The sequence below is a fragment of the Numida meleagris genome, chromosome 1, assembly GCF_002078875.1.
Source record: "Numida meleagris isolate 19003 breed g44 Domestic line chromosome 1, NumMel1.0, whole genome shotgun sequence".
NCBI classification, from domain to species: Eukaryota; Metazoa; Chordata; class Aves; order Galliformes; family Numididae; genus Numida; species Numida meleagris.
In genome coordinates, this window is record NC_034409.1 from 76059798 (window position 1) to 76073348 (window position 13551).

Below are 13551 nucleotides of genomic sequence, written 5' to 3' on the forward strand. Positions count from 1 at the left end.
CTGGCTAGCAGCTGCTCAGATGATGACCAGATTCCTATTCCATTCATGTGGCCAGACACTGGTGCCCTGTGTCACTTGGCCACTGCCCATTTGACCTTGGAAAGCAGTATGGCTTTAGTGGTATTTTCTGTAATAAGCATTTTATATTTAAAATATAAGGATACTGTTGTTAAGCACATCGATTTGTTTATCAATATTACTTCTGCTTCAGTGTGTACGCCTAATTTCTTATGGTTTAAATCCAGCTTGAGACCTTCAGGGTCACAGAATTCAGGTCACAAATGGGGAGCATCAGAGAGTAGGCAGCTGAGTAAAATTCAAGTGCTGTGGTATATTTCTCCTTACAAGAAGTATGGCAACTCCTAATGCATCTCCTATACCTTTCCATTATTTTTTCTTTGCTTTATACTGTCTTACTGGCCAAAAGGCAGGCAAATCACCAGCTCTCATTTCATACACAACAAAGACATTGGTGTTTTGTTAAATTGGAAGAGACCAATGTCTCTTTTAATTGAGGTCATTAACTGGTTTTCATTAAATGACTGTAAATGGTCTTTATTTGAAGATCTTGTGAGATAATCTGCCATTTTTGCTGACAGGCAGCAAGGAAAATCCTCTTCACCATTGAGTATATTTTGTGTTATCCTACTTGGAACATGCTTAAATTTAACTTGCAGCTGTTGCTTCTCCCTGTGCCTGTCTCTGCAGGTTAAAGTGCCACTGGTGCCCACGCTTTGTGGTGTAGTTAAGGAAAACAATCATAGTAAGATCAGAGCAGTGTCGCAAGACGCCTCCCTAGAAGACATTTTCTGAGCTTCCTAATTGATCATTTAGCCCTGGATCAGCTCCAGGCCTTCTGTACATATTTTTTAAAAGTATGGGTGCCTGCACTGTAGACGGTTTATCAGAGCTTTACAGTTCAACGACATGGGAACAGCGTGGTGGTCCGGTTCCCAAAGAAATGGCACTAGCACTACTGAGCATCTTGTCTTGATCGGCTATGTTCAGCTGAACAGATGAGCATTACTGAGCTTCTAAAGGCCCATATAGATCTGAAGGACTCCCTCCACTTGCCATTTGCAACTTTTATTGACAGTATTTTTAAACGATATCTCCTGCTCCTAGCATTGAAAAGCACTGGGCTCACCATCCCTTCTTGCAGAGGTGCACACTTTCAGCAGGGATCGATGCTGCTTTTTGGATAACTAACTTCTGATATTTATGTGTTAGGCGGTAATTAATCCATACAGTGCAAACTGTGATGCATACACACACTGTTATTTTTGCCTTCAGAACGTCACGCTGATTTACAAATTAAATCTGCACCAGTACTTTTATCAACCAAATGCATTACTTCATCAAGGAATGAAGTTGGGTATGTTTTCACAACTTTAAAAAAAATAAAGAAATGTACTAAATGACGTTTATCAGATTCGCACTCTCTGATGGATGGTTGTTGCCATCTAACAGTCACGTGTGTTGCCTTGCTTTCTCTCTGAACGCTGGCACCACACGCTTTTCCAGTGTCTTGAGATTTCTCAAGTATTCTAGTATACCTAAATCCACTGGACCACACACCTCCTCAGCCAATTCTTTTATGACGCTGAGATGCAAATTATCTTGGCCAATTGATCTAAAAACACTTGAGCTTAATTGTTACCGTTAAAAACACTTATTTTGAAAATACAATACATCCACATGTAATCTGAATACATAATTCTTTTTCTTTTTAAAAACACTTAATTGTGTCTGTATTTTTCACAACAGCAAAACCACAGATCTCCAATTTGTAAACTCCAAACAGTGAAATTTTTATTAAAAATTTTATTGTAACTTTCCCCTGGGGAACTTTCATCATCTTGTTTCGATTGCTGGACTTGCAATATAAGCAACATGCTCAGTTTGAAGATCAACCAATTTTGCCTACATATTTGCCTGGTTCTACAGTTAAAACACATACACACACACACGAACATAAATATCTTCCTTAAAACCTTAAAGCATTAACAAAATATACCTATATACATCTACAGATATGTATCTATATACAACGCATGTAAATTCATTGTATAACTATTTACATCTACATGCACATACACATATCCATACAGACACACCCACGTACAGTGATATAGACGCTCATCTGTATGCAGCATCCCAGCAGAGCTGAGGCTGTCAATGTTGTTCCGAGGTGAAAGCATGTTTTCCTGTCTCTCTTCTCAGAATCCATCCCTGAACGGTCGCTCAGCTCCTCCAGCTGAAGCAGACCTTCCTCTTCTGTACTGAGCACTATCTCTGTCAGTATTTGGACAAGACTGACTCTCCTGAGCAGGGTGTGGAACAGGCTCTCCAGGGCAGTGGGCACAGCTCCACGCTGCCAGAGTTCAAGAAGCATCTGGACAGTGCTCTCAGTCATATGGTTTGATTTTGGGTGTTCCTGTGTGGAGTCAGGAACTGCACTCAATGATCCTTATGGGTCCCTTCCAACTCAGGATATTCTATGATACTACTATGAGAAGAGATACAGTGGAGGGCAGGTGGCTGACACGAGGGTTCTTCTATTCTGAAGCTGTTAGAAGTTGCTCAGGCTTTGGTTCAGCTGAAAAGGAAAGAAATAAAAGAAAACCCCCTAAGATTCATGAAGACCAAGGTGGTACAGACCATCGTCCCTGTGCAGGGATCCACCAGAAGCGAATGGAGAAGAGCACTGCAGCCCTGCCCTGCTCAGCAGCACTGGGAGGACCAGAGGCCTCCAGCTATGGGATCATAACCCTGCACACTGCAGGGCAGGGGAGGAAAGGGAGCAGCAGCCATAGACCAGCCAGACCTCAGCTGCTGTGGCACTGAGCTGCCAATGCCAGTAAAATGCCACTTGTCCCATCTCCCACATCAGGGAAGTGGCTCGGTGCTTAGCTTCCTACCTGCTCTTTTCTTCCTGAGCACAATGAAGAGGACAGAAACAAAAATGGCAGTGGCAATGGCTCCCCCTATCAGTCCTTCCGATTCCGTGTGTTCTGCAGAGGAAGAGGAGGATCAGGGATGTCACATGCACTTGAGCAGCCAGTGATTGTCCCAGCTCAGCTAACCCCCCAGCATCTGACAAAACTCACGCTCTTGTCAGCTGTGACACGAAACACATGCACTAAGGCCATGAACACAGGGCCAGTTATACTGGCTAGACAGAGGTGTTGTAACTTGTTAAACGACAGCATTGCTTGCTTTTCCCTGATGGGTCAGGAGGAGAAAGGAGAGCAATCTCCCGCTGGGGAGGAGAGCAAGAACACTGACAGCATTTCAGCTCTAAAGGGGAGAAGCACTTTTTGCACTGCTGGGATTACAGTTCCCCAGCAGCTTCAGCCTCCAGTCAAACAATGAGTCCAGCTGGGTGTCCAACTCTTTGGGCATGGCTGTTCTCTTGTCTTTGCTTAAGTGCTCTGCTTTCAGTCATAATATCTCTCTTCCCTTGCAGGATGTGAGATAATTGCTGCCCCAAAAGCTTCAGGCTAAGGGAGTGAAAGGGAAGAGAGGATGGGTACAAGAGGACACCAGGAAGAGAGCAGGGAGAAGCAGGCATGCATGGTGCACCCTAGAGATTTTAATCCTTGTGGTGGGTAATGAGGTGTCAGGAGGTGTGGGCAGGATGAAGAATGTGTCACTCCACCCTGACACTCACCTGGTGCCTTCAGATAGGTGCTGACGGAGATGGGCTCTTCCAGAGCCACGTGTGAAACGTGGCAGGTGTAGGTGGCTGGTGCCTGCACTGTGGCTGAGCTGATGCTGAGGTAGGAGGTGATGCTGTAGGTGCCATCTCGGCTTTGCCGGTGACTGGAGAAGCGTGCGTTTGAGAGACTGATTTCTACCTCATCCTCAGGAGTCTTCTGTATCCAGTTCACTGAGATGTCCAGGGGGTAATAGCCAGCAATATTGCAGGTCAGAGTAATGGTCTCATCTCTCTTGAATGACACCTCTGCTGGAAACACACGAACTCTTGGGGGCTCTGGAAGAAAATAGACAGGGAATTGACTGGGTCAGAAACTGAGCAGGGAACACAAATGGCATCCACCCACAAGCTGCCTGTGACAATGAGCATTGGGAGCAATGGGGTGACCTTTCAGTGCCTTCCTTACCAGCCACCAGCAGCTGGATATTGTGTTGGACTTGGTGCTGTGTCGTGGACACCAAGCAGATGTACGTCCCCTCATCATCCACGGCTGCTTCCTGCAAGGTGAGCGATGCGTCCCCACTCCCCAGCAGCTGCTCCACATCCACGTGGACTTTTGGCTGCACTGTTGGGCCTGCGCTCCCCACATTGTATCGGAAAAGGCTGCGGCCACTACCTCGGTGCTGCCTCCTCCACTCCAGGGAGGACAGTAGGAAGCCAGGAGCCAAGGCAAAGTGGCAGTCAAGGGTGATGGAGCTGCCAAGACGCGTGCGCAGGGAAGTGTTGTTTGATGATGACTGAAATTCCACTAGAAACAGAAAGGAGGATACAGGCAAGCGGTGAGTAAAATGGATGTGGGTAAAGAAGGTACACTCGAGTGGGAGGTGTGTGCAGTGACAACCTCACCCCAAGCAGGCCCCTTGTGTGATGCTTCAGGGGCCACCTGGGCAGAAGATCTGGGAGGAAGCCAGCCCAGTGGGGTTAGCAGGGTTGACAAACAAGTGGACACCAAGTATGTGCCGTGGTCTTGAAGGACAAAGCACTTGCTTGAGTCTCCTCCTTGGAGACCTCAGAAGGCACCTGAACATGGACCTGGGCAACCTGCTGTGGGTGACCCTGCTGGAGCAGGGCTGGGCTCCCAGGCCACCTTGTCACCTGTGGTCAGTAGAATCCCCTCCTTGCTCACTGGAATCCTCAGCTTTGGGTGCAGTGTCACACCGTGTCCCTCCTCCTTCTGACTGCTGCAGCTGGGCCCTCTGAGCAGCAGAGCAATGCTGATCCCACTGGAGAGCCGAACGGTTGCCAGGAACCAGGAGGCAGAGCAGATACCATAGCCCTCCTGCCGAGAACTATATGGGGAAAGTTCACAGATCACCTCCTCCCCACTGCAATCCACGTGCAGCAGGGCCTCTGCATGTGGGATGGACACCAGCTGTGCTGTGAGGAGAGAGAAGAGATTTAATTGTCTGGATCAGAAAGGAAGACAGAGCAAGCTGATGAGATGAAAAACACCATGCAATATGGGGTCAGTCAGAACACAGAAATGCAAGGCTAAGCTTATCAAATGGAGGTCTGTAAAGAATATGAGATCATGTTTGCTGTGGTTGTTTTACATTCTTCATGGGGCAAAGCACAGGGTTCACTGTGGGCAGAGGAAGCTGTTAGAAAAGGGGAATATGCAAAATAGATTCCATTCAGCCAACTCAAAAAAGTAAGTTGTATACGTGAAGTAACCAGTAAAGACTTGCAATGTTTATTCTTTTAGGGTTTTAATGCTTTTTAGTCAAAGCTTGTAGGCATAAGCATCCTATGTGACCCCTGTAAGTGACCCACATGCTTCCCACTGACATCACTGGAAATTAACTCAGTGTCTGCAGTACCTGAAAGAATCTTAGAATATCCCAGGTTGGAAGGGACCCACAAGGATCACTGAGTCCAACTCCTGGCTCCATGCAAGATCACCCAAAATTCACACCCTATGTCTGAGAGAGATGTCCAAACATTCTTTGAACTCCGGCAGCTTGGGGCTGTGCGCACTGCCCTGGGCAGCCTGTTCCAGGGCCCCACCACCCTCTGGTGAAGAACTTTTTCCTGATATCCAACCTGACCCTCTCCTCTTACAGCTCCATGCCATTCCCTCAGGTTCTATTGCTTGTCACCAGAGAGCAGAGCTCAGCGCTGCCCCTCCACTCCCCTTGTGAGGAGCTGCAGCTGCCATGAGGCCTCCCCCCAGCTCCTCTGCTCTGGGCTGAACAAAGCATGGGACATCAGCTGCTCCTCATATGCCTTCCCCTCCAGACCCTCCACCATCTTTGTAGCCTTCCTTTGGACACTCTCTAATAGCTTTATGCCCGTTTGGAACTGTGGCACCCCAACCTGCACCCAGTGCTTGAGGTGAAGCCACACCAGTGCAGAGCAGAGCAGAGCAGAGCAGAGCAGAGCAGAGCAGAGCAGAGCAGAGCAGGACAATCACTTTCCTTGCTCAGCTGGCAGGGCTGGGCCTGGTGCACCCCAGGGTACGGCTGGCCTTCCTGGCTGCCTGTTGACTCGTGTTCAACTTGTTTTTGACCAAGATGCCCAAATCCCAAAAGCTGCATGAGCCAGCAGTGTGCTCTTGCAGCCCAGAAGGCCAGTGGTATCCTGAGCTGCATCAAAAGAGGAGTGGCCAGCAGGGAGAGGGAGGTGATTGTCCCCCTCCACTCTGCCCTCATGAGGCCCCATCTGGGGTACTGTGTCCAGGCCTGGGGCCCCCAATACAGGAAAGATGCAGAGCTGTTGGAGTAGGCCCAGAGGTGGGCCACGAAGATGATCAGAGGGCTGGAGCACCTCTCCTATGATTAAAGATTGAAAGAGTTGGGATTGTTTAGCTTGGAGAAGAGAAGGCTCCAGGAAGATCTCATTGCAATCTTCCAGTACTTGAAAGGAGCTTACAAGCAGGAGGGTGGTCAACTTTTTATGCAGGTAGACAGTGAGAGGACAAGGTGGAATGGATTTAAACTGAAAGAAGGGAGGTTCAGTTTAGATGTTAGGAAGAAATTCTTCACTCAGAAGGTGGTGGGGCACCAGAACAGGCTGCGTAGAGAGGTTGTAGATGCCCCATCCCTGGAGACATTCAAGGCCAGGCATGATGGGTTCCTGGGCAGTCTGGTCTAGTGGGTGGCAACCCTGCCTACAGCAGAGGGGTTGGAACTAGATAATTTTTGAAGTCCTTGCCAACTCAAGCCATTCTAAAATTCTAAATTCTAAAATAATTTTCTCTACAATTTTACGAGGCACTGAACTGAGACTAACAGGCCTGTAATTACCAGGGTCTTCTTTCTCATCCTTCTTGAAAATTGGAATGTTTGCTAGCTCCCAGTCAAACTGGGACCTCTTCAGATTCCCAAGGCCTGTCTGTAGCGTGCTGAACACGCTCATGCCTTATTCATCCACAACCCCAGCAGGAAAGCTCAGACCCATGCTAACGGACCCTGCTGGGCCTTGGATAAGCTTGAATGTAAGCACTTGTTTGCATATAAGCATTGTATGCAGCTAATTTGACCACAGTGAACTACAGCCTCGGACCTTTGCTTTGCTGCATTTGTGAAGCTACACACAAAGCCAGGGCTATGGAAGAAGACTGCAGGCTGGCACCCAGGAATGAAGTAAGAAGAGCCAAGTACACACTGCTGGCCTTCTGAGAGGGGAAGTGCTACGTCATGCATGCTGACTAAGATGCTAATATTGTTAGTTGTGACAAAAAGTGGGAATTCTTTTTATGAATGCAATAATAAAACATAGAACCTTAATTCCCAAGATGTTATTGACAAAGGATTTTCCAGGAGACAAGCTAGGATAGGCTCTGTAGGAGGGAGATGCATCAGTGGGTTTCTAACACTTTCCACAAAATTCCTTTCTTAAAGTCTTAATTGCTGAATGTAGGAAGTCATGCATAGGACTTTAGTGGCCATTCATATAATAATAGAATGTTTGGGCTGGAAGAGACCTTAAATATCAGCCAGTTCTAATCTCCAAAAATTAATTCAAAAATTAAAAATGTATGTAGGTTGCTAACTCACTGTGCTCACATCCACTGTTTGGCCTCCATAAACATTCAGCAAGTATCAATGAATGTCAGTGGGTGCTATTTTTCCCTCACGGAGGAATTCAATGACAAACTTTTGCTTCATGTGCACTTCTACGTCAGACACCACTTTGTCAGACTGCCCCTCTGCTGCCCTTTGTCACACAGCAACTACATGTAATGGAATATTGGTGGGAAGGCTCAGTTTCTACTACCATGCCATCAACATCGGCCTCTGGCCCAACATAATAAAACAGGAGGCATTACTTGTGCAGCAGTCCTTGTAGTTGTCTGAATGCTGTTTAAAAGTTTTTGGGGGGCATGTAGGTGGTCGAAGTCCTGGAGGCAGCACTGATGTCTCACTCACCTGAGGCTTCAAAGATGATGGGAGGAGAGGAGCTGCGGTCTTCCTGTGGGATCTCATAGTTGGTTACATCTCCCAGGGTCCCATCATCTGTGACGCTGAGTCCCCTCAACACCAGGGTAGCGGGATGCTGGGAGCCACCAAAGGCTCTTGGCAATCCTCCTTCCCCCACATAGGAGCAGCCCAGGACAACATCCACCCTGCGGAGCTCAGGAACTGATGTGGGACCTTCCACTGTCCCTTTGGAGAAGGAAAAGAACTTTTTTAATGCATGAACTGCTTTAATCATAGAATCATAGAATTGTTTGAGTTGGAAGGGACACTTAAAGGTCATCTAATCCAACACCCCTTCAGTGATCAGGAGCACCTACAGCTACATCAGGTTGCTTAGAGCCCCATCTGTCCTGACCTTGAGGGTCTCCAAGGATGGGACTTCCATCACGTCTCTGGGAAACCTGTTCCAGTGCCTCTCCACCCTTATTATAAAAAACTTCTTCCTTATATCCAGTGTAAATCCGCCCTCTTTTAGTTTGAAACAATTTCCCCTTGTCCTATGACAACAGAACTGCTAAAGAGTCTGTCCCCTTCTTTCTTACAGTCCCCCTTCAGATACTGGAAGGCTGCTGTCAGGTCTCCCCGGAGCTTTCCCTTCCCCAGACACTGCAGCAGCATAAACACAGGCCTGGCCCAGCCCCAGCTCACCTGCCAGCACAGCCAACGTGCAGCAGCACAGGATTAGCCCCAGGATCATACTGCCCCTGAGGAGGGGTCTCCTGCAGGCCAAAATGCCCAGAAAGCCTCGCTGGAACCAGGCCCTGCCCCAGGCTGCCGGCAGCACCATGCTTTTAATTTCACTTTCGCTTTGGAGAAGCAGAAGGGAAACACAATCCCAGCGCCTCTGAGCCTGTTAACTCTTTCTTTACCAAGCACAGGAGAATTAGAAGAAGGGCTTAGGCAGTAGGAAAGTGGGATGGAGGAGCACTCCCACAGCTGCAGGTTTCACTGGGCCTCTTCCTAAGTGTCATTGTCATCGCAGCCTTAACACTGTCCTTCTGCACACCGCCCCTTCTCCCCCAGCTCGTTGAGCACCCAGTGAGGGCCGTCACTTCTCTGCAAGCATGCTTTTCAGACGATTCCAGCTCTGTAAGAGGCTGGGAGGTGAAACCCGAGTTGTTCCTTTTTCCCTGTGGATCCTCCTTTGGCTGCCACGGAGTGCTCAGGAGCTGCCTTACTTGGAAGCTCGGCAGCTGCCAGCTGCCAAGTCCACCCCAGCTGCCTGGAAGAAAAAAAGAAATGGAAAAAACAGCCTGTGCACAGCATTAGGGAGAGAATGGGTGAGCTCTGGTGGCATTTTAAGGACTGCCTTTTTTCATGTCCCTCACTGAGCGAAAATGGCAGGAGCTGGGGGAAGTTGTGCTGTGCTTGTGAACCAGTTGTGGCCTCCTACCTTGGCTTGAATGCTGCACTTGTGACAGTTTGTCCCCCCAAGCAGCAAGCTGCTCCTGACAGTTCTCTGCAACAAAATCCCTCCAGGCATCTGCTAATGCTAGGGCTCTTTTCCAGTCTCCAGAACTGCAGCACACTGCGTGCTGGATTGGCCTGGCTAAGGGAACAGCTCTAGTAAAATGTGCAATTTCTTGAACTAGCAAATAAATAGAATTTTACAGCATAGGTATCACATTCAAGAGATCTCTTCAGTGATGTTGCAACTACTGGGAGAGAGCAATACCTTTTCTTACATGCAGGGAGACAAAACACAGTTACACAGATGTTTGATGATAGATAAAGAGGTATCGGGCAGAAGCCTAAGCAACCAGGAGAAAGAAAATACTGGTAATGATGAGGGAAGCACAGCAGACAGCAGACCAGTCAACTTAGACATTAAAATATCCTGCTGTTCAGGGCTGGTAGAAACAAGGACAAAAATAGTGCATTAGTATCACATTAGCGATGTTATAGATTGTTTAGGTGGAACTCAAGAAGAATTTTAAGAATGGCTTATTTTTTTGTGCAGCTCAGAGACAGCTTTGAACCACTCAAGTTCATAATCGGGTACGTAGAGAGAGCGCTATCACTAAGTGATAAGTACCAGTAGGAAGTCTGCTGCCATGGGAAACTATTTTCACATTTAATGACTGGAGAATAATCTCTGATAATCTTCATGGGGCTTAGGCCTATAAGTCTTGATATGACAGATGACAAATTCCTTCACAAAACAGTCACTGTCTACAAAAGATTCGTTAGCTGTGAATAGCAATAAAGTCATAGAGCAGGTGGTCATGGAAAGTACATTTGGAGCACGTGATCATAATTTGTTTACATATCAATTAAGCAGGAAGCTAAATAAAAATAGACCTGCAGAGTACTTGAAGATTTTGCTTCAAAATGAAAGTGAACAACAACAACAACAACAACAACAAATCAAGGAAATAAGGGAAGTCTTTAATATGTACTGTAATGGTGAAGAAACTGGATGCGAAAGAAGCCCAGAATTCTTGTGAGAGATGCACAGTGGTCATGGCAATTGCACCCCAGAGCAAGAGGCAAAAATCCCTCTGTAGCTACCTGGATCAATGGCCATGAAGTTACTGAATACATGTGACAGGTAAGGAAACCGATTGGCAAAGAAAACACTTCTTCAGATGTCTGTAGACATAATGTGATGCTAATATGGAAAATGAATTTTAAGAAAATAAACTTTTCCGTGTAAGTAAAAACCTGAATCAAGAAAGAGAAGGTGACTATGCAAAGAAGATGGGGTCAAGAATAAAACTGCCTGTTGCTGATACATAACCACAGTCTTCAACCAAGAAAATTATACTGAATAGAAGAGCAAATGAAAGGAGAGTAGTGAATATGAGAGTACAGGAACTACCATGTCTAATCTAGAAAGCAAAGCTTTCTAAATTTAGAAATAATGTGATGGAACTACGAAAACAACATAGGATGTGGATTTTGATGCATTTTTTAACCGTAATAAATTTTATTTTTAAGAAAGCAACAAGGAGTTACACAGTTTTGCAAAATAACAAACACTGTTCTGATAAACTTCACCATATCTGTGTTTACTCAGTTTTAAGAATTGGGGGCCTGACAAGTAATTTCTTACCCCAGCCTGGACCTATGTGTCAGTAGGTGACTTACCCTTTCACCCCTGAAGAAATACCATCTACTCCATGTTAATGTATAACACAAATAGGGAATTCATAACCACATCTCCAAGGAGAAGCATTTATCCAGAAAATCTGTTGTTGACAGCAAATGATGAGTGCACAGCAACATCAGAACTGGTGACTCTGTGTTTTCACAGTGGCCTCTCAGCTTGCATTTCAGCAGCACACTGGCTGAATACTTCAACCCAGGAGAGTATGTGACACAGAGTGAGTTCACTGTAAAAATTACATTTCAAAACAGAGTCTGTAGCTCACTGGGTTCACCAGGCTCATCCAAATGTTTTACCAAATAATATAAAATGAACTCTCAGTTCCCATAATATACTTAGAGGTTTCTGCTGTCCTTAATGTCACCCCTAACCTTCTAGTGCCTGTTAAATTTAGATGTTTCCTCCTTGCACATTTGCAGTCCCATCACTTCTTCCACACCACTCTTCTATCCATGCCCTTTTAGCTTTCTACATTTACTGCTCCCCATGATACCTATGTTCAGGCAGCTCTCCTCTATTCAAACCACGTACTGTTCCTCTTTCTAGTTTTCCTGTTCTTTGGCCCTGAGCCTTTTTGCCCTGCTCTCACCTCCCTGATTTCCCCAGTGTCATCTTTTCAGTTCCAATTCTTGCAACAAGAGGAAACACCACAAAATCGTCAGCCTTATTTATCTGAACTGTCTATAGGTCAGGTTACAAGCCTACACAAGGAGCCTAAGGACTTGTTCTTTGCTGGTGTGGCCTCACCTTGAACACTGTGTGCAGGTTTGGGTGCCATAAGAAGGACATAAAACTCTTAGCCTCCAAAGGACAGCTGTGAAGATGGGGAAGGGTCTGGAGGGGAAGACACATGAGGAGTGGCTGAGGTCCCATGCTTTGTTCAGCCCAGAGCAGAGGAGCTGAGAGGAGGCCTCATGGCGGCTGCAGCTCCTCACGGGGAGCGGAGGGGCAGCGCTGAGCTCTGCTCTCTGTGACAGCGACAGGGCCCGAGGGAACGGCATGGAGCTGTGTCAGGGGAGGGGCAGCTGGGGGTTACGGACAGGTTCTGCACCAGAGGGCGGTGGGCATGGAACAGGCTGCCCAGGGCAGTGGGCACGGCCCCAAACTGACGGAGCTCAAGAGGCATTTGGACATCTCTCTCAGATAGAGGGTTTGAATTTTGGATTGTGCTGTGTGGAGCCAGGAGTTGGACTCAATGATCCTTATGGGTCCCTTCCAACTTGGGATATTCTATGGTTCTGTGATTCTATGATTTGCTGAATCCAAAAGATAGCCTCTCTTTTTACACTAAGTCAGCATTATGCTTGTGCCACGCTCGGGTAAATTCGTTCCTTGCAGCTCCTGAAGCTTCTGCTGACTCTGCTAATAACTGAGACCATCAACACCGAGCTAGCTTGGCATGCCTCCTCTGATTATATAGGATACATCTGACACTAGCACACATCTCTTCTCTAGTGTTAAATGAGTGGTAAGCTGGCATTTGCTAGGTGGGTATGCACTGCTCTGAGAGTGACCTCTACCTCCCTGTTTTCCTTCACACAGGCCTAGATTAACAAGGCTAACCTGGAGATCACCGTGGATTTCAGCTTCCACTGTATATGCTGGAAGCCAGGCTGTAAATGAACCTTGTTGATTCAGCCAAATTTACAGTTTACAGAAGTATACATTCACAGGGATGAACTTGTCTCTTTCTCTGCGAAATAGCACCTTGTTTCTGTGCAGTGTATTCTGTAATAGTACTAGAAAGAGAATGATCCAAATCCAGTCTTCTAGAAGTTGTACCCATATCCCTAACTGATCCCAAGAGGCAGAAGTTGCAGCATCATCTCTATCTCTAACCCACACCATTAGTTACCATGCTTGCTGAGATTACATCCTCGCTGTACCTTACGCTGGCACCTCCTGCTGGGGAAAGGAGCAAAGCCAGTGACAGAACCATAGGCTCATACCATAGGGTGGCTTAGGTTGAAGGGGACCTTAAATATCATCTAGTTCCAACCCCCCTGCCATGGGCAGGGCTGACACCCACTAGATCAGGCTGCCAAGGATCCCATCCATCCCAGCCTTGAACACCTCCAGAGATGGAGTATGCACAGCTTCTCTGGGCAAACTGTTCCAGCATCTCACCACCCCCTGAGTAAAGGCCCATAAGTCTGGGATTGAAATCACAGGATTTCTGGGAAAAGGGAGATTCAAAAAGAAAGCCTTCTGGCATCGGCAGAAGTAGGGCAGAACCAGAATAACAGCAAGGCTTAAAGGTAAAATGAGCCCAATTCATAACTAACATAACCCACAATTTC

General features: G+C 46.8%; 1 protein-coding gene across 2 annotated transcripts; it reads right to left on the bottom strand.

Annotated features, from left to right (window-relative positions):
- TAPBPL (TAP binding protein like) lies at nt 1263-8954 on the bottom strand. Of its 2 annotated transcripts, XM_021396625.1 has the most exons (7): nt 8791-8954; nt 8092-8328; nt 4817-5098; nt 4128-4469; nt 3674-3997; nt 2922-3014; nt 1263-2599 (listed from the first exon to the last, which is right to left on the bottom strand). In XM_021396625.1, exons 1-7 carry the CDS (start codon nt 8927-8929, stop codon nt 2559-2561), a joined length of 1458 nt encoding a protein of 485 aa, XP_021252300.1. In that variant the 5' UTR covers nt 8930-8954; the 3' UTR covers nt 1263-2558. The 2 variants fall into 2 exon arrangements, with proteins under 2 accessions (XP_021252300.1, XP_021252307.1); XM_021396632.1 differs by lacking the exon at nt 4817-5098.